Here is a 24962-nt window from a genome sequence, read left to right as displayed (position 1 = left end):
GTAAAGTTAAATTGACATTTTGGAGGTGTTACTATAGTAATGTCCATTCATGTGTCTAATCATGTGCATTGATAATTTGTCGAATTGATGAAGGGTTTCCAAAAGAGAACAATAATAAACTGTGTGTAAATAAAGTTTGGCTGTTTAAGGGTTGGGTGGTAGATGATTGTAGAACATGGTTGTTTTTAGTTAATGATCTTTATTTTAGATCTCAAGACTTTCAAGAATATGACACATACGTGTTTGTGTTTTTGTAATGTCAACTTACGGAAACATCATTGTTATTATATTAGGTGCCACAAAATGTTATTTTTGGAAATTGTTCTACTGTCAGTTCTGTCAGTCTTCTGAAGGTGATGTTTATTTTGTCCCATTCAGCAGTGAATGTACAGACTAGGAATGTGTGCTATTAGTCGAAGTGGCTGCAAAAGCCCTATCCTCCCTGTCCTATTGCTTGAATGTTATAAACCACCAACTTGGAAAGTGTCAGCCACACTCAGCAAAACAACATAAGCAGTGTTCTGCAAAGGCTAAAGAGAAATTATATGGTCTGATCTATGTCGGATTTCCATGATCAGCATCACCAGCTTGTTTATCCCTTACTGCCCCCACCAAGCAAAAGCGCTTCAGCTAGACATGACAACATATTGCTTTTGTTTTTGTATGTTAACAGGTGTATTATAAGCTGTTTGGTTGAGTAAAAGCTCAAGGCCGGTGCATGCTTCTGCGTTTTCACGGGAACGGAGACGCAGGAGCCCTTCCGGGCCCCTCACGGCCCTTCCTACGTCCTTACGTGCGTCGGCCAATTTTTCTAACTAGACGGCAAAGCCCCGCAAGCGTCACCCGGCCGCGAGGGCTGTGATTGGTCTGCTGACTACATCATTTCCGGAGTCGCATTTCCGGTTCATACCGGCGGAAACCACGGAAGATTTAGAAGAACGAATATGGACCAGATAGAAGAGCACTTGGCAGAAGAGATCCGACACTATGTCCACTAGTATAACCCGTCACTAACCGGCGGATTTTTCCGCCAGAAAAAGGCTCTGCGGAGCCGCCGTGGCGATGTAAATAAATCGCTCTTCTTCGTGCAACACACGAAGAAGAGCCGACTTCGACAAAAAACATTACTGCGCCTAGTGTTCTGGCGGGGAATTGCATGGCAACACGCGCAACGGTTGGAGAACCATGAAGGACAACGAGTCCTGCGTTACAGCTGCGTGCCTGCGGGCCCCTGACGACGCAGAAGCATGCGCCGGCCTTTATTCACCACCATTAAGTTCAAGCAATGGACATCTGGTTGCTTGCCAATGTCATTACCTCTTTGAAAGACGGTTTGTCATCGAAGCACAATAAATCATGGGATAGGTTGGCCTGAGAAGGATCCATCCATTGGAACTCAATTCTGAATGTTTATTGTATTTTCTGTCTAAAAGACCAGTCAACTGGTCTGAACGGAAATTGTCTATTTAATCGACTGGAGAATTAGTCTTTAGGAACATCCATAGTACAAAATAACCCCTTAGAGTCTTGGGGTTCTTCACACATACAAACAGTGGATTTTAATAGTCTGATGTTCCGACAAAACTGAGCACAGAACAGATCCATAGACACTGACACTATATGCAGTTTCGGGTGTTGAGTTAATATACATATAAATTGGATATGGATAGCAGTTACTAGATGTGTGTTCTGGGTTTAAATGACTTGATGTCTGTGTTTTATATGCAAAGATGAAAAACAGACTTTTATTAGAACAGCAAATTCTCTAACTTACTGCGCACTGCAAATGCATGTCTCATGATTGGCCGATTAGGGATGGGCATTCGATCAAATTGTCTTAATCGATCGTCGGGAGATTTAATGACGAATTTTCGATTAATCATTAATATTTTTATATTCAAAAATTCACTATTTATAGGCTATATAAAAATGCAGTGAAAATAAAAAAAAACAAAGCGTGTTTCCTCATTCAGATCTTTATTACAAGATGAACAAAATATGCGCTGCCGTAACCTCAAGCAGCGGAGCCGACAGCTAGAAGCCGGTGCTACTAAACACTAATAATATAAAAAACAAGCATGTTAAACAATAACTTAACCACAAATATATAATACTTAGGTCTGACAGGTTTTGCCACATGTAACTAAAACTATCAAACAAGGCACCGAGTCGAGAAAGCTTCATAAAAATAACTAGTAACTCACATACAACTTCAGCACCAGCCTACTGACTTGTGTTGAGAAAGATGACATGTTAACATGCTCTGGAGTCAGACGCGAACGCAGCCTGGTGACCGCCGGTCCAGCTGCTGAAACAACTCGCTCTGAGAGGACTGACGTCGCCGTGATACCATACAGACTATGCATGATACACAGGTAGCTCCGTGCTAAACGTGCTGTCTAACAAGGACACTCGATATAAAATAAAATGTTATCTATCCCCCTTCATCATGAAGTGCCCTTGGCAGTTGTAGTAAATGTCAGAACTGAAAAACTTAGTGTAAGCTCAGAAATCTGTGAGAAAAGTCAGTTTCTCATCTCAGTGAGATTTGATTAATGTTACAGCCTGCTGAATGAACACTGGATATGACTTGTAGACAGAAGCAGCAGTCAGTGTGCAGCAGCCCCCCACCCCCGCTCCCCCCACACACACTAGACGGGTTAAACAGCCAAACTTTATTTACACACAGTTTATTATTGTTCTCTTTTGGAAACCCTTCATCAATTCGACAAATTATCAATGATTAGACACATGAATGGACATTACTATAGTAACACCTCCAAAATGTCAATTTAACTTTACGCTGTACTATAACAGATTATTGAAACATTTTCCACAAATTACCTTACCTGTCTTAGCGTGAAGTCTATGCTGCAGAGTTGTTTCCAATAAACATTTTTTATTGGTAAAAATGTAACCAATTTCATAATACGCTGAAAACAAGACAATTTTACAGCACATGTTATTTTCGAGGCACAGATGATACCATTTCATTCACTGCTTGTGTGTCAGCTGAGAGACACAAAAAAAAGAGAGAAACATTTATTAAACTGAGAAATGTGGCCAACTGTGTGTTTGTTTTATCCATCCCTTTTCATTCCAGAGTGAGTTTTTGCATCTGCACTCTTTTTGTGCCACTTTTTCTTTTAAGTCCAAGTCGAAGATTCAGTTTTCCTCTCTCAGCGCAGAGGCTTGACACAATTTGTCTGCACCATCAGAGACATGATAGGTCTCTCTTAGAAACAGATTCAGTCCAGCTCTTTGTCTCAGAGTTAGCTGATGTCACTACAGGCGTAATGTAGCATGCTTCACTCCAAACTCAATGTAATTAAGCAAGATGATGAATTTGTCATCTAGGTTAGGTTAGGTTAGGTTAGTTTATTGGTCTCCACCAGGGAGAAATTTGTCGTGAAGACAGGGAACATGTTGCATACATGAAAACACATACAGTACAAATCTAAGGAAAATTATAAATAAAATGGATATTGATTTAACTCATTAGTTTATTTGAGTCGCATAAGTGATATTTTATTGTTTTCGTCTTTGGGTCTTATCTAAGTGACACACTGTTAAGCGCTTGGAGTGGTCAGAAAAGTGCTATACACCGCGTTCCACATTGTTATGCAGATTACACTTTGCTCAGATTTTCCTAAATAGTAATGCACAGCCAGTCAGTATATTTTTCAAGTCATCAACTGTTAGAGTATAATTCAAATTTTATTGAACAAACCTCCCAATGATAACAGTATTTTTTTTTTAAATAAAAAACTCAAAATGCAGTGTTCCAAATTATTATGCAGTCTCTGAGTTTCTGAGTTTCAAGATATTTTATAGGTTGTAAAGAACTAAAAATTGTCATTTGTTGAATTTGCAGCATTAAGAGGTCATATTTACTGAAATCAAAAAAAGGTTTTAATCAAAAACATCTTAACAGGTCAAGTTACATGTCAACATAGGACCCCTTCTTTGATATCACCTTCACAATTCTTGCATCCATTGAACTTGTGAGTTCTTTGATAGTTTCTGATTTAATGTCTTTGCAGGATGCCATAATAGCCTCCCAGAGCACCTGCTTGGATGTGAACTGCCTTCCACCCACATAGATATTTTGCTTGATGATGCTCCAAAGGTTCTCAATAGGGTTAAGGTCAGGGGAAGATGGGGGCCACACCATGAGTTTCTCTCCTTTTATGCCCATAGCAGCCAATGCCCCAGAGGTATTATTTGCAGCATAAGATGGTGCATTGTCATGCATGAATATGATTTTGCTTTGGAAGGCACGGTTCTTCTTTTTGTACCACGGAAGAAAGTGGTCAGTCAGAAACTCTACGTACTTTGCCGGGGTCATTTTCACACCGTCAGGGACCCTGAAGGGGCCGACCAGCTCTCTCCCCATGATTCCGGCCCAAAACATGACTCCGCCACCTCCTTGTTGACGTCTCAGCCTTGTTGGGACATGGTGGCCATTCACCAACCATCCTTTACTCCATCCATCAGGACCATCAAGGGTTGCACGGCACTCATCCGTAAACAAAACAGTTTGGAACTTAGTCTTTATGTAGTCCTGAGGCCACTGCAACCTTTTTTGCTTGTGAGCTTGGTTTAGAGGAACGAATAACAGGTTTAAGGACACTTGCAAACCTCTTGAGCATCCTTCATCTTGAAGTTTGCAAGACTCCAGAGGCACCAGCGGCTTCAAACACCTGTTTGCTGCTATTCAATGGCATTTTAGTGGCTGCCCTCCTAACCCTACGCATTTGTTTGGCAGAAATCTTCCTTATTTTGCCTTTGTCTGAACGAACCCGCTTGTGCTGTGAATCAGTGACAAATTTCTTCACCGTCTGATGATCACGCGCAATTCTTTTGGAAATATCCAATGTTGTGATACCTTGACCAAGGAATTGCACTATTTGCTGCTTTTCAGCAGCAGAGAGATCCTTTTTCTTCCCTATTTTGCCTGAAACATGTAGCTTGCTTAATAATGTGGAACATCCTTCTTAAGTAGTTTTCCTTTGATTGGGCTCACCTGGCAAACTAATTATCACAGGTGTCTGAGATTGATTTCAATCATCCAAATAGCCCTGAGACACAATACCATCCATGAGTTTAATTCAAAAACTAAAAAATGAATGTTTTTGACCCTTATATCCAATTTGCATAATAATGTGGAACGCGGTGTATATGTATAAATAATAATAAAAAACATTTTTTTCACTCTTCGTTCTGTATTTTCTGATTTCCAATCTTGAAGCCGTTTTATTGGCTGCACTCTCTCACAGCTGGAGGACAGTTAATGAATTACCATTTCTACTCTGTAATGGCAGCCATTAACGGCTGCAGCTACTGCAAAGGTTATCATAAACACATTTTCCTCCCTTTAGTGGCAGAGCGTGTGAGAGGAAGAAGGAGAGGTGACTCACTTCCAACTGTATCATTTGCTTAAATTGCCAGTGTGGATTCAGTGTAATATGCTGCATGGGAGACATGCCAACAAGTTATTGAGAAAGTCCACACACCGGTGTAGATGAGTGGAATAGTGTTTTGATTTAGCACTGCAAGAGCTAACGTGAAGAATTAAGACGTATCCACCGTGACCATGATATGACAGATGATATTCAACATTGCATCCACATACTGACATAGAAAAATGAGAGACTATGGTAAGGTGGTCCTTCTCATCATGTGCAATGTTTTCTAGACCAGGGCAGGGTATTTCTAGAGATGTTTTGACTTTGGGAATTAAAATTAAATATGCTGTTTTCAATACTTTACTAAACAAAAAGATGCCAATCTTTTCAAATGTTAAATGTCTGAATAGAATAAGTCAAATGAGACTTTAATATAAAGACTATGTATATAATAAATCCAATCTTAAGATATTTCAGTACTCCATGCTGTGGATTTATCTTCACAAGGTTTGTCTTCCTCAGATTGAAAAGTGGTTAAGCAGTTAACCAGAACCATTTTTGATCATGACGATTTTTGAGGTGCCTTCATATGTGAGCTTGATCTGACACTGCAAACCAATGAGAGAGAGGCTGTTTCAGTGGCAGATGTCCAATTACAGGATAATGAGCATCTTCCTTTCATCCTTATATCTGTTCTTCACTTCTTCACCTATCTATCTTGTCGTGTTTGCACTTGAACATGTTCACATTATTCAGACTGTGGCTTGTGTGAAAGAGCCAACGGTCTGTCAGATTGTTTCATTAAGATAAGACAGGAGGTAACTGAGTTGGGAATGGTGAGCTTTTCCCATGACTGCACTGTCAGCGCTCACCATCAAAGCAAATCATGTACAAAGCCTGAATGGCCTAATTCCTTTCCAACTGCTCTATATTGATGAAAATCTCATTTCTTATTTGAGGCATCATTAGAACGAGCAAACGAGGAGTGTATTAGATTTGATGTCTGCCCATGAGCTGTCACTAATATTTAGGAGGTAATCTGTGTCTTGATTCTCCTCATATGATCTTGTCGTCTAATTTAATCGCTTAATGTCTGTTGATTTGTCCCTGAAGGACCTATTTGGAGATTATGAGCCATAAACAAAGATAAATGTGTGAGGTCATGCATTTGTTCTTCATGTTTATCCAACAGCATCACCAGTTGTGAATAGATTTTTGTTGTTGTGTCCGCTTGTACAATTGTTGTTGTTTCCATGGAAATTCCTCTTGCAGCACAAAATGCACACACACAGTCACGGCAAGGATGTTATGTTGCTAGGCAACACTTTCAAGACAATGGAGAAGTGCAATTGGTTTAGTGCTGATTCAAAGGTTATAGGGTGTCTGAGTTCCGCCAAGCTTGACCTTCCTTCAATCAGCCCGTCTGCTGCCTGTTCATGTCACCCCTGCTCTCAATGAACTTGTGCATTGTCAGTGTGTGGCTGAACAGAGTGCAGAGGGACATTGTCTGCACAGGTCAACACTAAGTCTCCCTAGCTGAGGCAAACAATAATTCAAAAGCGCCTTTATTTCAAGGAAGTATTTCGCCTCTTTCCGGAACCTTGTTACGGTGGATAACTTCCTCCGAGACCTTGCGCCTGCCCTTCAATAAGAGCAGTCATGATGATGCTGGTATGTGTTCATTAATGAGGCTTTAAAAGCCTGTTAACCAGCAAGGGACATTCTCTAGAGATTGTGCCTTAATAATACCGGCTATAGAAAGTTGATGGTTGTCAATATCTGCACACTGCTGAGTTTTCCTTGAAGAAATGTAATCTTAAGAAGCTCAAGATTTGCAGTTGTGATTTATAAGAGCAACTGCAAAGGCGCTTAGACAGTTCACTCGGATGCCAAATATAGGTTAGGGGGGTTCAACGAACATTCAGGACTAAAAGGCTCCAGACTCTTAAAAAAATAATGTAACAGACGGAGTGTTGTCAAACCACTTTTAAAAGAGAAACGTTCTCGAAATGGCTACATTCAAAAGCAGGGTAAAAACCCTGTCGTCATAGCCCCCACCTGACTGCATCACAAAGTGTCTGTCTGACAAACTTTTATGTAACTTTGTTTTCATGAATTGTTTAAATATAAACAATAAAAATAAACAGAGACAATTTGTCTATAACAGAGAAATAAGTGAGTCAGTCAGTTCGATGAACACTTCTATGTGTTCTCGAGAACAGGTACCAATCTGGGACTTCTTCGGAGGACTTGTTGCACTCAATGTTTTATCAGGTCATTGACAATCCAGAAATGAACTTTGACCACAGCAGAGAGACATGATATATTAGTGCTGTGCAATAAGTAAGATTTCATTTCTGCATGGCTTTGCACTGGTAGCTCACATTCGACTTGAGGTAGTGGTGGTAGTGATGGTAGCTGTTAATGAAAAGTCATTAAAGTCCTCAGAAAAACAGGCGTTTTAACCCTTTCAATGTCATAACATGAAAAACATAATCTGCTGAAACTATTCTGTTGTTTGATCAAAATTGGTCAATTGCAGTGTTGACCCTTCTTTTTCAAGACCTCTGCAATTCACCTTGGTATGCTGTCAATTAACTTCTGGGCCACATCCTGACTGATGGCAGCTCATTCTTGCATAATCAATGCTTGGACTTTGTCATATTTTGTGGGTTTTTGTTTGTCCACCCGCCTCTTGAAGATTGACCACAAATTCTCAATGGGATTAAGGTCTGGGGAGTTTCTTAGCCATGGACCCAAAATTTTGATGTTTTCTTCCCCGAGCCACTTAGTTATCACTTTCGCTTGATGGCAAGGTGCTCCTTCATGCTGGAAAAGGCATTGTTCCTCACCAAACTGTTCTTGGATGGTTGAGAGAAGTGGCTCTCCGAGGATGTTTTGGTACCATTCTTTATTCATGGCTGTGTTCTTTGGCAAAGTTGTTAGTGAGCCCACTCCATTGGCTGAGAAGTAACCCCACACATTAATGTTCTCAGGTTGCTTTACTGTTGGCACTGCACAGAACTGATGGTAGCGCTCACCTTTTCTTCTCCAGACAAGCTTTTTTCCAGATGCCCTAAACAATCGGTAAGGGGATTCATCAGAAAAAATGACTTTACCCCAGTCCTCAGCAGTCCAATCCCTGTACCTTTGACAGAATATCAGTCTGTCCCTGATGTTTTTCCTGAAGAGAAGTGTCTTCTTTGCTTCCCTTCTTGACACCAGGCCATCATCCAAAAGTCTTCGCCTCACTGTGCGTGCAGATGCACTCACACCTGCCTGCTGTCATTCCTGAGCAACCTCTGCACTAGTGGTACTCCGATCCTGCAGTTGAATCAACTTTAGGAGACGGTTCTGGCGCTTGCTGGACGTCCTCGGGCGCCCTGAAGCCTTTTTAACAATAATTGAACCTCTCTCCTTGAAGTTCTTGATGATCCAATAAATGATAAATTCAGGTGCAATCTACCTGGCAGCAATATCCTGGCCTCTGAAGTCCTTTTTGTGCAAAGCAATGATGACTGCACGTGTTTCCTTGCAGGTAACCATGGTTAACAGAGGAAGAATAATGATTTCAAGCATCACCCTCTTTTTAAAGCTTCCAGTCTGCTATTCTGTCTAAATCAGCATGACAAAGTGATCTCCAGACTTGTCCCCATCAACACTCTCCCCTGTGTTAACAAGAGAATCACTGACATGATGTCAGCTGGTCCTTTTGTGGCAGGGCTGAAATGCAGTGGAAATGTTTTTTTGGGGATTAAGTTCCTTTTCGTGGCAAAGAGGGACTTTGCAATTAATTGCAATTCATCTGATCACTCTTCATAACATTCTTGAGTATATGCAAATTGCCATTATAAAAACTGAGGCAGCAGACTTTGTGAAAATGTATATTTGTGTCATTCTCAAAACTTTTGGCCACGGCTGTACTCACTTCTATGCCGATGGAGGGGTTGGTTAAGTGTTTAAGTCCACAAAACACTTCTTCAGACATGATAAAAGAAAGAAAAAAAAACAGAATATGCGTCCATACTTCTTCTCGAAATTGGAGGAAATAATTCCATTAGGTGGGTGATGGGCAGATGAGTCAAGCATAGGTGCAGATTCGGATGTGGTTGGGACCGATCCAAGCATCTCTAAAGGAGTGTAAGTAGATAGTTATTCTGCTGGTCAGGTTTCATCCTCTGCTGTCCTCTCCCCTTTGGTCCTTTATTTTACTGCTGAGGCTGAGTTAGCATTGCTGCCAATTACAGGTAATCCTGGTCTGCTTTAACACATTTTTAAAAAAAGGACCAAACTCTGTTTCGGATTGATTTACAGCGCAGAATGAATCGTTCACACATTGTCGAATACACAATTAATATACAGGACTCTGAATAAAAGGACTGAACTCCCTCATTCGTGCCGGTGACAATCTCTCCACTCGTCTGCTGTCTGTAAGCTGCAGTTATTTATTTACCTGTTATGTTTGTAAGAGTTTTGTGTGGTGAAGCCTCTCTGTACTCTCCCCGGTGAGTCACTGACATTTGCGCAGTGCCCTTGAGCGTAGAAACATGGCTGAGGTGCTTGTACAATAATAACCGTCTGTTAGTGGGCTAGATGTTGAGGTGTCAGCCGAGCCGAACGCACTGTGAGCAAACATACATAGAGCTGTGTAAGACTTGTTTCACAACCAGAAGAACAAAGAATCTTTGAACGTTCTGGTTTAGACAATTGACATAGGAAGAAATATATATTGTTTAAACAGCAAACACAAACCTTCGTTGTTGGATTACTTTTATTCCTGTTTTAGGGCATACATACTGTATATCTATATAGGTGATAGAGTTTTGAATGTAAGACAGGCCTTTATGGATTTGTGAATTCCAGCTTTATAAATATGATTATCATATTGATGTTTTCATTAGTGTATAATCACCTGAAAATAGAAATTTGCTTTAGCTTGGAAGAGGCTCTTTACTTCTAGGTTGAGAACCGATCCTCTTCTACTGAGTCCATCATAAAGGCCACCCAAGGTTCTTCTACATGACTGGAAGGAGAGGGTAAGGAAAGGGGTAATCACATGTTAGGATCGTTTTTCTTTAGTTTGAAACAAAAGTTCTTTGGAATTCAAAGGGTTCCAAATAAAATTGTTTAACATATATAGGTACCCTTATTTGTCAAGTATATAATTCAGAAATAGGCCTCTCCATGTGCACATTTTATATACACTTAGTTTTCCTTATTATTGTTATTATTACAGCATTTGCCACATCAGATACCTAAAGATGACATGACCTGTTTGTGGATTTGGGATCTTGGTCATATCACAAAGACCTAACTAGAACAATGAAAACTATCATTATTAGGGGAGGTGGTCATTAGTGCAACTGTTCATGAATACCTCCCCTTAGTCCCTCCCAACCCTCTAGCTTAAACTGTTAATGTATGTGACTTGACAGAGATGGACAGTCTGTCACTCTACATCATTAGCTAAATTGATTAGCTTATGATGCAACTTTGGGTGCAGAAGTCACTGAGCCACTGCTTATACTGAAGAGACTGCTGCTCTAAAAACAGGCCTAATAGTTTTATCGGTTGTTGAAGAGCACATACACTGGTTTGAAACACCATTGATGTTTATTTACATATCAGGGAGGTTTGATCTAATCACAAGTCATCAATCGAGAACCATGAGCAGATGGATTCTGATTTCAAATTCAAGTCACGGATGAACTTAATTCAAAAGATTTGCGCAGATTTACAGTTGCCTTTAAGCTCATCATCCACTTCTATCAAGCTGATTTCCCCATGAATAGGTGTCATTTTAAAGCTGGTGTAACTGAGCCTTTGAAAGTCAGATGACAGGTCAATGCTAATTAATGTACTGAAATGTATATTTTTATCTGATGTTTGATTCGATCCCATACAGTTGCTATCAAAGAATTTTGGAGAGTAACCGTCCCTGAGTGGGATGTTGTATATTTGAAAACTATACTTTTGCAGACTTAAATAAAGCAAACCAGTAGAAGCTTTCAGGCAACCAATTAGCATTTTACATGCATAAAATATAAAACGGATTTCAGTTTAGCCTACTACTAACTATTTAGCACAGAGTAAATGTCTTTTGAGGACAAAATGCTTCTGGCTGTCTAGGACATGTTCATGGATTTTTAACCTTTTTGCAAAAAAACAAACAAAACCCTTCCTCGAAGGAGTTTTTAAATGAATATATTAGCGCTGTGCAGTGCTGAGGGGACCGTCCTCTTTGTGCCGTGCTTGTTTTTGGCTGTAGACTCGACATTTCTTTCTCCAGTGGTCAGTTTAAGGGTGTATAATGAATTCACTGTTATAAGGGAACTAGAAGATGCAGAAACAACCATGTCTTAATTAGGGATGGGCATTCGATTAAATTGTCTTAATCGATCGTCGGGAGATTTAATTACGAATTTTCGATGAATCATTAATATTTTTATATTCAAAAATTCACTATTTATAGGCTATATAAAAATGCAGTGAAAATAAAAAAAAAAAAAGCGTTGTTCCTCATTCAGATCTTTATTACAAGATGAACAAAATATGCGCTGCCGTAACCTCAAGCAGCGGAGCCGACAGCTAGAAGCCGGTGCTACTAAACACTAATAATATAAAAAACAAGCATGTTAAACAATAACTTAACCACAAATATATAATACTTAGGTCTGACAGGTTTTGCCACATGTAACTAAAACTATCAAACAAGGCACCGAGTCGAGAAAGCTTCATAAAAATAACTAGTAACTCACATACAACTTCAGCACCAGCCTACTGACTTGTGTTGAGAAAGATGACATGTTAACATGCTCTGGAGTCAGACGCGAACGCAGCCTGGTGACCGTCGGTCCAGCTGCTGAAACAACTCGCTCTGAGAGGACTGACGTCGCCGTGATACCATACAGTCTATGCATGATACACAGGTAGCTCCGTGCTAACTTGGCTAGCCTGGGGAACGTTATTCTCTGCTCGTTGTGCATCGCAGCTCCTCCGTGCTAACACCGAGTTGATGCTAGGTTGAGAGTGAGACCGAGACCAGGACGCGCCGCCATTAACCAGGGTCGGATGTGTGTTCTCCAAGTGGTACATCCTTTGAGTCGTGGCCGAGTTGTACTTAAACACAGCTTCGCAGTGTTTGCAGTGAACCAAGTCATTGTTTAATTCTAAATGGTCCCAAGCTAAACTTCGCCGTGACTTCTTCGTGTTTACTTTGGAAATGGTAACACGGTAACTCGCAGGTAACTGAGTAGGTCTGTGCCGTTTTTTTCAAACACTGCCCCCCGTGGTCAAATGTGTAATTACCCAATTAATCGATGAAAACATTATTTCATCGAGGAAATTCTTAATGATCAATTAATCGATCGTCGATTAATTATGTGCATCCCTAGTCTTAATTATACGGCTCCTCTGGTGGGGCACTCTTACTGCTCCAGGCTCATTATTAGTGGCTTACAGTGTGGAAATTGACACCCGTGGGAAATAGCCAGGTCCATCTTCGTCATTCAGTCTTCATTATTAAAAGCACTCTTTTTTTTTTCTCCATTATGTGTTTTGAAGCACATCCCAGATTCTACGAGATAAGTCCCCAGCAACAGAAAATAAAGTCAACCTTGGATAAATAATAGAGCGTACCCTGAGGTGAAACTCAGGTCTGTGTCCTCTATCATTCTGACAGGCCTCTGCAGAAATATAAGTAAAAACACAGAGCCCTTCTCTACCCACTCTTAGAGTGGGTTGCACCAAGCTGCAGGAACAGAAAAGCAGGCGGTTCAGGCCATGAATATTTCCAGATGCTGCAGAGTTAACTGTGGGAATTCAAGCGGAGAGAAAAATCAGCAGTTGGCCGGCCTGAAGAGGCCTAGAGGATGATGTGAAACATTGACATTGCAATAGGATTTGACTAATAATGGGTTTCTCAAAGCCGACACTGGTAGTTTGTGGATTGAGCCCACCAAGAGTTCCCCTCTTGTACTCGTACTCATTAAATTTAACCAGGCTCATGTAACAAAGTTTACGTAGTGGGTGGTTCACATAGGGCACATTAAACACAATTGAGCAGATTATAAAAGCATTATTTTATTTTAATGAAAAGCTGCGTGTGCATGTAGAAAAGCCTGTAAAATACCAGTTATGATACACCCAACACTGATAATGGATGGATATCGTTGGATATCGTATGTATCCATTTTTTTATTGGTGCACAACAAAAACTATAACTTAAGGTAGCCAAGACTAAACAAAGTGGTTAAAAAGGCATATAAGCACATGATTAGGCAAATAATAACGTGAAATAATAAACTATCATTTAACAAATCTATATTCAAAATCCAGGTGAATCCAATAAAATAAGAAGGCTATAATAAAGCCACTAACAAAGGCAAATTCTAACTTTACAGGGCTATTAGATTCCATGAATTCAAACTAATAATGTTATGGCTGTAACAATGGATGTGTGGGAGTGTGTGTATGTATATGGCTGCAGGCCCAAAATCACTAAATCTGCCTACTGCACCCATAACTTATTTATCAGCCCATGTTTATATTATTTAGTTAAGTGTGTGTGGGCTCCAGGCTGCTTACTGGGGCAACAACAGATGAACGACATGCTGGGCAGTTGAAAACTGTGCATTGTATGCAATGAACTATTTCCAGATGTTTCCGCAGGTGGCTTGCTCATCCGCCCCGAACTGCATAACACAAGTTGTACTTGTAGCAATGAGGTACAGAAGTTCTTCTTCTGTAACATGGAGTAGAACCGTTTGTGTTGGACTAGAAACATGTGGCTTTATAAAGCCTTAGGTGATGTGTTGTTTATCACGTGTTATATTGTGTGTGTTTGTAGAAAGTGAGTGACTCTCATGATGCAGGCTTCACCCTGGCCTACGCTGTCATAATGCTGAACACAGACTAGCTTGCCATTACCAGTATGTCGGAGGTTTCAATAGTGGGAGGCAGGACTTTCCAGGGGGGACTCTTAACCGTTTCAGGAGAGGATCAGTGAATGGGAGTAAAAGGATATGACATTAGTTACAAGTTCTTATGTATACTGTGTCGACTGAATTCAAACTGTAAAGTTAGTAATATTAGGCTGTCTTTGCTTTTGCCTGTTGAGCGTCCGTGATCAAATAAAATAAAGATTTAGCAAATCTAAGCAAGTCCAGTGCATGAAATGAGTTTTAGTTTTCATTGTATTCATAACCACAGCCCTAGAATCAACACTTATATTTTGTTCTCCTTCCTCTTAAGATTTGACTTCAGAATTCAAACTTAAAGACCCAAAATCAGAGCATTTAAGGAAAAAAATATTCCAGAGACTCTCACTCAGACATTATCCTCACATATTTTTCTGGAGAATCTGCAGAGGATCACTGGAGTTCAGTGCATGTTTGAAAGCAGCTGAAGTATGTTGTGGTCCAGTTTAGTGGTGGTAGAAGCCGATTAAACATTTTCAAATGTATTCTTTGATGGTAATGTCATCAGCTGCTAAAGACTTTTGGAAAATGTTGTAAAAGCGTGCTTTAAATATTCTGGTGCAGTGCCAGAGTGAAGAGAGCTGCTGATAATAGTAAGACCAATATCGGCACCACATTGTGGTTTAACTAAATCTGACAGCTGTTGGCCTTGAAAAGCAGTTTGACACACAAACAAAGATTTCCCCTCTGAGTCACATCAGGCCACTGCATCACACCCAGCACAGGGATTTATTGGCTCTCTTGTCCCCCTGTCAGACCCTGCACACTATCACTCTCCCAGCTATTTTTATCCATCCAGGAGAACATGTTGGCATCCTTTCCCTATCCTCCCATAATTCCTCCCTGTGTCCAAACACACGCTGACAAGAAAAAGGTCTGCAGTGGCCCGGTGCTTTACAACAGGCTGCCGCTTCACATGAACAGCTCCACCCACACTCTCATCTTGCATTCATGTGCCTTGCACATGCTCTCACTTACTTACTTACTCCGCCCCCTCCACTCTCTCTCTCTCTCTATCTGGCTTTCTCTGTGTGTGTAAATGATGAAAGTAAAAGTAATACATGAAACCGACAGGGGCATCTGGCCTAATTCAAGTAGAAAATGGAATTGGATTAGTGCCTCTATACTTGCAGCTGGGTTTGTGTGTGTGTGTGAGTTCGGCAGCAGCCAGCTGCCCGACAGTGAAGCACAGAGCTGCTGCTCAACACCTTTCTGTGTGTGTATGTGCGTGCGTGTGTGTGTGACAGATCAGTCATCTGCATGACACTGCTCATCCTCATCATTTCTCCTGGCTTTCAGATGCAGTCTTTGTTAAATGCACTGTAGCCGTGTTGCTTAATCTTCTGATGAAGATAAGAACAAGTTAAATGGCAGCTCTGTGCGGCTGATAATCACACACTTTATTCAGTCACTCCCTTGCGGCTGCACAGAGAATTAAGTTACACAATTACAGCAAACTTCACTATCTAAATGCCTGCTGGTGGATTTAATTTTTCCCCTTCTTCCCTCTGTGCTTTATTTTTCCAAATGCAGTGCCGGTCCTAAAGGAGACAACATTTACGAGTGGAGGTCAACCATCCTGGGCCCTCCAGGCTCCGTGTACGAGGGAGGAGTGTTTTTCCTGGATATTGCCTTCACACCAGACTACCCCTTCAAACCACCCAAGGTGAGTGTTGCCCTGCAGCTATGCCCCCCTCCCCCAACTCCTCAAGCCAGAGCTTTGAACAATGCCACCACTGTCCCAGCAGGATGTCAGCTTTTCACCTTGTTGTCCAACAACAGTGACTTTTGTAAGAGTTGTGCAACGGCAGCACGTTTACAAACGGTGGCAGCAGCACAATGTTGTTTCAATGTTAACTTTCATACCTTGTGCATGACACTCAGACTCCTACTGAAACTATTATACCTTATTTACAAATGGGTATATGTAGTTTTTTTAAATACAGGTAAACCGTTTAACATTTCCTAATGCCAGCACTGAGGGGAAACTGAGAAGCTTTCCAACCTCAATTTCTTGCCAGTGTTGCAACTTTGCACCACAATAAGAGAAAATATTGCTGTTGCGTTTTGTTCCCATGTGTAAAAAACAATAATTACCTAAATGTTCATAGCCATTGATGCCAATGCCTGGTTCAATGCGTGTCATTATGTTGTGCAGGAAAAGGTGCAGCATTATCGTCTCGACTGCCAAAATAAAGGAGAAAATAACGCATTCTCCTGGGTGTGTCCATCAGTGCCAATCGAAAATGATGAAAACCTGTGTCCATTGGAGAGTCATTTGAGCCGGGTGGAAATGCTGATTGTATTGAAGTCAAAAGAAAAGAAAGAAAACAGGGCGGCAGATCCAAAAAGGGGAAAGATGTAGTTGGAGGAAATGGTGCATTAGGTACTATTTTCAGCCGCGGATGAATGCACATTTGGTTTTCTGCCGTATTACTGGCAGCATTAGCTCTGTGTGTGTGTGTGTGAGCGTGAGCGTGTGCGTGTGCGCGTGCATGCGCGCGTTTGTGTGTGTGTGTGTGTGATTGAGTCAAAATAAACTACAGCAACAGTGCGGGGTCCTTCATGAGATAAAATAGATTTTGGACAACACTGGAGCTCTATGACCACGTTTTCAATACAGACAGAGGAGTTGTCAGTAGGATAAAAGAAAGTGTTGGTTTTGATCGTTTGACAGGAAGAACAATATAGGATATCACAAGCCTTATCCTTTATCTGCTTCTTGTTATTGTGTCTCTTCCTGTTATGCATGCTGCCGGCATTCAGCAGCATTTGGCTCCCCTCCAGTGCAGCTGTGGGTTTGCGGGTATGTGTGTGTTTGTGTGTGTTCAGCTGATGCAAGTGTGTGTCAGAATTGTCACGGTAGACTGGCTGACAGCGGTTGCCACCTCCCCTCAGTTTGAGTGGTACCTCTGATTTTGCCCTGGGTTTTGGTTTACACTTCTATAAATACTCTTTTTCTAACCTCTGTCAGCTATTTAGAGAAGTGTGTTGAAAAAGTCAACAGAAAAAAAGGTAAACAGGATAAATGTGGCACATTTATCCTGTTTTTAACATGCAGCATTCAGTGTGGAGAAGCATGCATCTTGCTTTGTATCACCTTTGAGAAATAGAAGAGGCAGCAATGGTAAAAAGTTGCTTATGATGCTCTCTATGCAGAGCTTGTCCTGAGGGTGATGCCGCCATCAGATGGTCACTACATATATTAGGATGCGACGTCTGTGTACGTGTGAAAATTTACAATAATTGAAAAAAATCCAATCATCTGATTTTGAGATATTTCGATGTAGGGGAAATTTTGATGTGACCGTGGTGATAAGGAAAGTTATGGCTGTCTAAGTAGCTGGTTTCCTGCAGGTGTCTCATGCTGTCTGTCGTGTTGTCACTTCTCTCTCATTTTCTCACACATTCAGCCATGAAGGCTTAATTCACACGACTATATTTTCATTTGAAAACACATCAACTCAGCTACAGATACACCTGGCACCCATACTCAGGAGTTTTACAGGCGCCAAGACAAAGAAATGTGGAAATGCTGCTGGCCCTGTTTTAGTTTGAAAACGCCCTATTCAAACAAAGACGTAGTGGTTGGCAAATGTGTTTACGATAATACTGACACACTGAGTGAGGCTGGGTTTATTTTATTACATGCTGAAAAGAGTTGGTCGGAAAAAAATTTAATATTTCTCGGTGGGAGGTAGAAAGGAGTAATGATGGCATCATCAGTATCAGATTTCAGGCACCAGCATGGAACACTTTTCAAACAAGTAGAGGCTCAGTTCAAATGAGAAGTACAATTACAATTAGTTTGGAGGAAAAACAAGCTTCATATTTAACTTCTTAACTTTGATTGGATTCCCCAATATTGACTCTCCTACATAGTGCTCGAAAAACACTGAATATTGTTTTTTGTTATGGAACGGAATTGATTGGGAATTTTGTTAGACCCTTGTGTATTTGATCTGCAGAGTGGGGTGGAACATGACTCCCAAAAAGAAACAGTCTTCTCCTCATTCCCTCTTGACTGGCTGCGACGGCCTCAATCCTGGCCGCCTTTGCTGACTGGGGGCGGGTGGGGAGCTGGACAGAGCTCGTCTTAACTCCTGGCCCTCCTGCTGCCTTGTTTTTCCAGTCTGGCTGTGAGCCGTGCCATCCAGCAGCTCCACCGGCTCACAGCCACCAATCTGACAGCTGCAGCTGCTCACTGCGCTGCCTCACACACTAATGTTAGGGCGATGAAGCCTGTTAAGGACGACACTGATACTCTTAGATAAAGGTAGAGCGTGGCAAGGGCGCTGCTTCAGTATTTGTATTTTGGTCCAACATTTGTCTGTTACAGGACCTATTGTTGGGTCTTCTTACCTTAACGCAGATGGAGGTCGACCATAATTTCCTCATGGCTTTAAAGTGTATTGTGCGTCACACTTCATACGCCTCTGCAAGATTTCATTCTCATTTTCAAACCTCGGCTACGAGGAGTGAGCCTTCAACTTGTCAGCTTGATCAGCTATTTATTTCATTCCCTCCTTTAAAACATTCCATCTCGCCACATTTAAAATACGTCCCTTCTCAAGGACCTAAAAATGTTTCTGCAGTCTGTTGATTGCAGGTACTTGCACCATGGTCGAATGACCAGGGGAGATTAGGCAAATTAACCTGCTGTGGTATGAGCACACTGATTGCGGAATACAATACAGCAACACTACAAAAACAGTTACCATGAAGGAGATTCACTTTGGGCTTCTGTTTATCATAAAAAGAGTAAGACAAAGGCCTTTAGTAACAAAGCAGTTATCAAAACAACAGAACAACCTCAACATAGTAAGGAAACAGTTTTTAAGAGCTATTACTAATTTTGACCAGCAGAAAGGAGTACTTCAACAATAATATACAGCACTGCGAGTGCCACCCCCAGAGTTCCTGTACCCTCATAAAGTTCTACCTCCGACAAGCAGGGCCTCTTTGGGGGTTAAAAAGATTTCCCACTGGACATGATTGAGACCCTGGTCCTGCAAAGGTTCCTATTTCCTGAGGGAAATTTGTGCGCTGGAAACACAACTTCAGAGTGGGAGCCATGAAGCCAGAAAAAACCCTAACCCATGCAGATAGTTATTCACAGAGAAAGGCACTGGAGGGCCAGCCGGCAGGTTTGAACAGACAACCTTGTTGTGTGTGGATATCAGCCTTTGATAGACTGGCAACCTGTACAGGGTTAACCCCCCCCCCCCCTCTCACCCAATGTCAGCTGGGACGGGCTCCAATTAACAGATTACTCAGTTCACTCTGAGGTTAGCTAGTGTGACAGTATATTCATGTGAGACTATAGAAAATCATCTGAAAAAATTGTGCCTAGACCACTTATTCCCAGATAGCTGCATCATCTCAGGTTGTATTAGAACATCGTGCGAAGATTTTCAAATCAGTGACAGTGGTGATGTGTTTCTTTTGAAAAAGGTTTTGGGAAAATAAGGTTTCAGTGTTAAAGATCATTTTTGGATGGATCCTTCCACACTCATCCTCTTCAATCTGCCATGAACATTTGTGAAAATAATTTCTTAATCTACTAAGGTGGTCCAGGTTTACAATATGCGCACATTTAAATTGAGTAAATTAATATTTTCAGACATGACCTGAGGATAAACTCCAGAGAATTTGGTCCGGACTATTTGTCTTTCCCAAATGCACAACGCAACGGGGGGGTTTTCCCCACAGACGCATGCCCAACAGCAACAAATACTCCACATTATTCAGCCGAGGGGGGGAGCAGCCTGGTGCAGCAGACAGAGGCAGGAAGTAACATATTAACGTATTCAGCTGCAGAGATCACATGATTTTATTTACAGCACATCATCGGCTTTAAAAAAAAACAAAAGAGCACTCTGACGTTTTTAGAATTTTGGCATCAACTCGGTAACGGAGTATCGGTTCTCGTGACTTCCTCAGTGCCCACAATGATTGCTGTTTGGGAAAATACACAGACTCTCACTATGTTGTTTTCACCCATTGCAGGCAAAAGGGTATTGAAGGAGCTCTAATATATTCATTGTTCACTACAGTACATGCCCCGCCTCAAACAACAGACAGAGGTAGTTGGAGACCACCTGGTGAACATAATGGAGCATTTAGCTAAGGAATTTGTTGAGGTGATGGTGACCAAAAAAGCTCAAAGTAGAGACAGCATTGGATATTTTTATACATTTTATTATATGTTATAATAGAGACACCTCTTAGAATTTCATTGTACCTGAGTATGATGACAATAAAGATATAGAATGAATCTTGACTTTATAGGGTGCACAGAAAAGTGAAAGCCAGTGTTGATTCATGTCTGGAGCCATATCAGCATATAAGTTGTGGAGGTCTACTACCACGTGGGTTCACTAGTAGAACACATCCCTTTGTCAAGGCCCAACAGTTCACTTCAATTCGATCAAGCTGCACCAAATGCCACATACTCATTGTGAAAACGTTGAAAAACTATGTTAAAGACATTAGAATACCCGGATCCACTCCCTGATCCGGATCCATAACATAATTTTATGAGTTCTTCCCTTGAATCATACCACATCCCCTCCTCCAGGTTTCATGGTAATCTGTTTGCTTCTTTCTGTGTGCTCTTGCTTATAAAACAAACAAACCTAACCTTAATCTAACCTCCTTGGCGGAGGTAAAAAAGATAAATGTATCTTTGAGCAATGAGAGTTTGGTCTGTCCATCTCACAATTCCTCCCTGAAATACTGACATCAGTGACCCATTTGCTCTAGTGCCGTCATCAGACCTGAGCACATAGATTCTCTACAGCGGATGAAACTGTTTCATTCTGGACACTGATGAAGACTAATGGCTCTGTTGCCATGCCGTTTGCTTTGGATATTCATATTTAAGTGTTTTATGCGCTGAATTTTCTCAGAAACACAAATCTGCAAATCAGAATGAGAGCGGCTGAGACACAATTGAGTGTTTAGGTTGTGTTAAGAGTCTGAGGGATGACACTATAATACAGAGGGGGTGTAGGATTAGACCCATAGCTTTTGTTATGCGGAGGCAACATCATAATCTATTAGCGTCAGCCATGATGAGATTACAGCCTGTTAATGTGACCACACAAGCTAGGCGGGGATCTGTTTCATGGCCGCTGGGCCGGTTGCATTAGCATGCCACTGCTAACCAAACACGATGCAGTAGAGGACATCATCAGAAGCTAGACCTGTCCTCCACCAGTCATGATCAATCCCCACGCTCACCTTTTCCTGTCACATCTCCCTTAATCCTCACATGCAATGGAAAGCGTCCTATTTGTTTGTCTGTCCATCACATGTCAGCCACCGTCCCTCTCCGTCATGCCAGCGTGCCTCGGCTCCGCTCGCATGTGAGGGATGTTTGTTTCTCATAAGAAGGAGATGTGAAGGGAGAATGGATAGTTAATGAGAGAAGATAGAGGAGGTAGGTAGGGATAAGGGGGGGGGTAACGACAGCAGACTGCAGCCACAGAGCAGGCAGAAAAGGGAAACAGAGCATGTCCGGGCTGCCAGTCCTGGTCAGCATCATCGATCTTAAAGAAAGACGGAGGTCAAAGGTCACTTCTTAATGATGTTGTGCTCCTCGTGCTGATTTTGGGCTCTGCTTAGTGCTGCAGGCTGCTTTCACTTCACTGTTGACGAAAGACGATCCTCAGGGACTGGCAGGATCACCTTGGTTCTGTATGGATCGACTACAAAGTGTGTGTGTCTCTGGCTTAGTGAGAGCAGCAGCCGTGGTCACTCTCAGTCAATGATTTAATGCACTGTATTGACCTGTGCATTTCAGTGTCCTTGTATAAAGGCAGATGATGCATATTACTGCCACGGCTGCATGTTTGAATGTTTTGTTTTACAAATAGAAAATGTTCATAATGGCCATCTGCTTTTTCATACTGTGATGGAAACTCGTAAGATGTGTAGACAGTTGAAATCATCATGTTTTTACGTGAACAATGGATCAAGTGACTAACATGGAGTGTGGAGCTTGTAGCTCTTCAGTTCCCCTCAACTTTACTTAGCCTCTTGGCATGTTACAGCTCATTGTTTGCATTTAAAAAAAAAGCTGTTTTAATGTAACTTCCCCACTTTCTTATCTCCAGGTGACGTTCCGCACCAGGATCTACCACTGTAACATCAACAGTCAGGGGGTGATCTGTCTGGACATCCTGAAGGACAACTGGAGTCCTGCCCTCACCATCTCCAAGGTCCTGCTGTCCATCTGCTCCCTGCTCACTGACTGCAACCCTGGTGAGAGCTGCAACACAGACACACACACACATTACTTCTCCTTGTCACAGCTCTCCCCAGCTTTAGCTGTGACAAGTTGACTGACATGTCCATTCTGTGTGAATGATGTATTCAGAAATGTGTCCCTGTGAGGAGTAAAGCCGGCTCTGTGTAGTGCAGCGGGATCCGTAGAGGTTAGACAGGCTTGTTGCAGTGATAGAAACTCTGCTTGTTGAATCTTCAGCCCTTTCAACAGGATCTATTGACTTAATTTGCTGTGTCAACATATCTTTCCACTGCAATTGAATGAGCAGGAAAAGCCCTGACTCAATGAATCAATCCCTGTTCCACACAGTTCAAGTGGAGGACCTTATTCAAGAGCGCCTGAGTTAAGACTGTTCAATGTTTTATCGGAGTGTCTCGGCGAAAAATGTCTTTTGTTTGTCTTTTGTAGTCTTGTTGCAGTTAATCATACAAATGGGGGAAGCAGTCACTTCTTGAAATCATTTGTGGTCTTACAGTCTGTTGTGTAAAATGAAAAAAGTGTGAAAATGAAGAGAAGCCTAACCTGCAGTTTCTCAAGAGGAGGTGCATGGGCGAACATAAACGTCCGAGTGAGAGCCTCCTGAGTTTCTGGGGATTTTCTCCGCTTGGCCCCCCCCAGTATTAAGTCTGCTCAAAGTCCACAAAAGTCAATGTGAGAACACAGCTGGAGATTCCCCACTGGATTCACGCGAGAGATGATTTCTCTTCACGTGGTGGACACAAAAATTAAAAACAAACAAATAGTAAACGGATACCAAGAGAGTTTGTGGTGATAGGAGCCGACGCCGGTGTCAGTGTGCTGTAGACAAAACGGAATTAATACGGGTTAGGGTTAGGGTCACAAGCAGAATATCTCCTGCTGCGTTGTGCATGTGTTAAAGGAAAACTGCGGAGAAAGTCCAGACTCAATTCTCCGGAGTTCCTCAGCAGGACATGTCTGAAAACAGCTCTACTCTGACTACCTTCACATCTCAATCAAAAGTGTCTGAAGGTCTCAGCCCCTGCTGATTACATGGAAAGAGGATTGCACTGATTGATTAATACTGAGGCTTTTACACAGCAACAGATATCGCTCTTCTCTTCAGTAACCACTGCTGCACTTGGTGTGAATGTGTGGAATGAGAAGCATAAATAATGATCGGAGCATATTCATACCATTTGTATCGCCCTCTTGAAATATTGTGTAGTAAAGCACGAGCTGAGACTCTCTTCATTATAGTCCAGTCAATATATATCGGGGAGCGGCTGGCTAAACACAATCCTGTAAACAGATGACACCATTCACTGAGACGTCAACATTTTTAAAGCTAATTAGATCCATTATGGCCCAGTTTACCAGCAGTGCCAAGACCACAGCTGGAGGAACAGGGAATTCAATCTGTCTTTTATTGACCAGTTAAACATGGGTCCACTGGGCCTAAGGTACAAATACTGTTAATGTCTCTTGATATAAAGTATTACATTGAGCAAGCAGAGGTGATAAAAGCATCAATACCAGTGTGTGGGGGGAGGGACAAAACAAGAAAGAATGTGCCAGTGTAGAAGAGAGAGAAAGGTAAGAGAAGAGGCCAGGAGAATGGCAGGTGATTTCACATGTCAATAGCAGGGAATGAGCACGGGGAGTAGTGCTGATAGTGAAGACCTCTGATGATAGCTTGTTACCTCTCTGTGAGGATTGCTCTTTGATAAATGTAGCAGCGGATATTCTTCCTCCATGGGCGAAAATGAGAATAGCTTTTCCTCCACCACCTTAGCGTTTTCAGATGTTCCGGAAATTCCTTTTAAGTATGATACAAAAAAAGACTCGATCATCACCCCATTCCTGCCAAAAAAGAAAAGAAAAATCCCCATTACCCCTCCTCCCCATTACCCAACACCCCCACACCCTGTGCTTCTTTCTGCCGCTTGCCTCATCAAAACCTTTTTTTTTTTACCCTGCTTCAAATGTTGAACGTGGTCGCTGGATCTGAACCACCCTAAAAATATCTCTCCTTCACTCTCCACCTCCGCCCGTCTGACGACTGCCTCTCCCGTGCAGGCGGATATCATTGGCATGTAGCTCATTAAAGCAGGGGGGGGGGGAGTGGATGGAATGACAGTTAATCAACCCTCCCACAGCTGCCGTTCCTGTCGTCATCCCACACTGAACACCAGCATCACGGACCCTCAAGCTGGTTTCTACCTGCGGCTTTCTCGTGGCTCATTTGGGGTCGAAGCGTGACCACGGCTCAACTCCATCCCTGTCGCATGTCTTCCCTTTTTCTCCTCGTTTTTTTCTCGCTCA

The 24962-nt window shown here is 41.9% G+C and overlaps 1 protein-coding gene across 1 annotated transcript in view; it reads left to right on the top strand.

Annotated features, from left to right (window-relative positions):
* LOC133025546 (ubiquitin-conjugating enzyme E2 E2-like) overlaps positions 1-24962 on the top strand; it is a 62007-nt gene that overhangs the window by 33430 nt on the left and 3615 nt on the right. The window contains exons 4-5 of the mRNA XM_061092235.1: positions 15920-16052; positions 22507-22654. Coding sequence (XP_060948218.1) covers positions 15920-16052; positions 22507-22654 — 281 coding nt within the window. The remainder of the gene's footprint in view (positions 1-15919; positions 16053-22506; positions 22655-24962) is intronic.

This window comes from Limanda limanda, chromosome 19 (assembly GCF_963576545.1).
Source record: "Limanda limanda chromosome 19, fLimLim1.1, whole genome shotgun sequence".
Lineage (NCBI taxonomy): Eukaryota > Metazoa > Chordata > Actinopteri > Pleuronectiformes > Pleuronectidae > Limanda > Limanda limanda.
The sequence above is the reverse complement of the archived record's forward strand: the minus strand, read 5'-3'. Positions and strand labels throughout refer to the sequence as shown.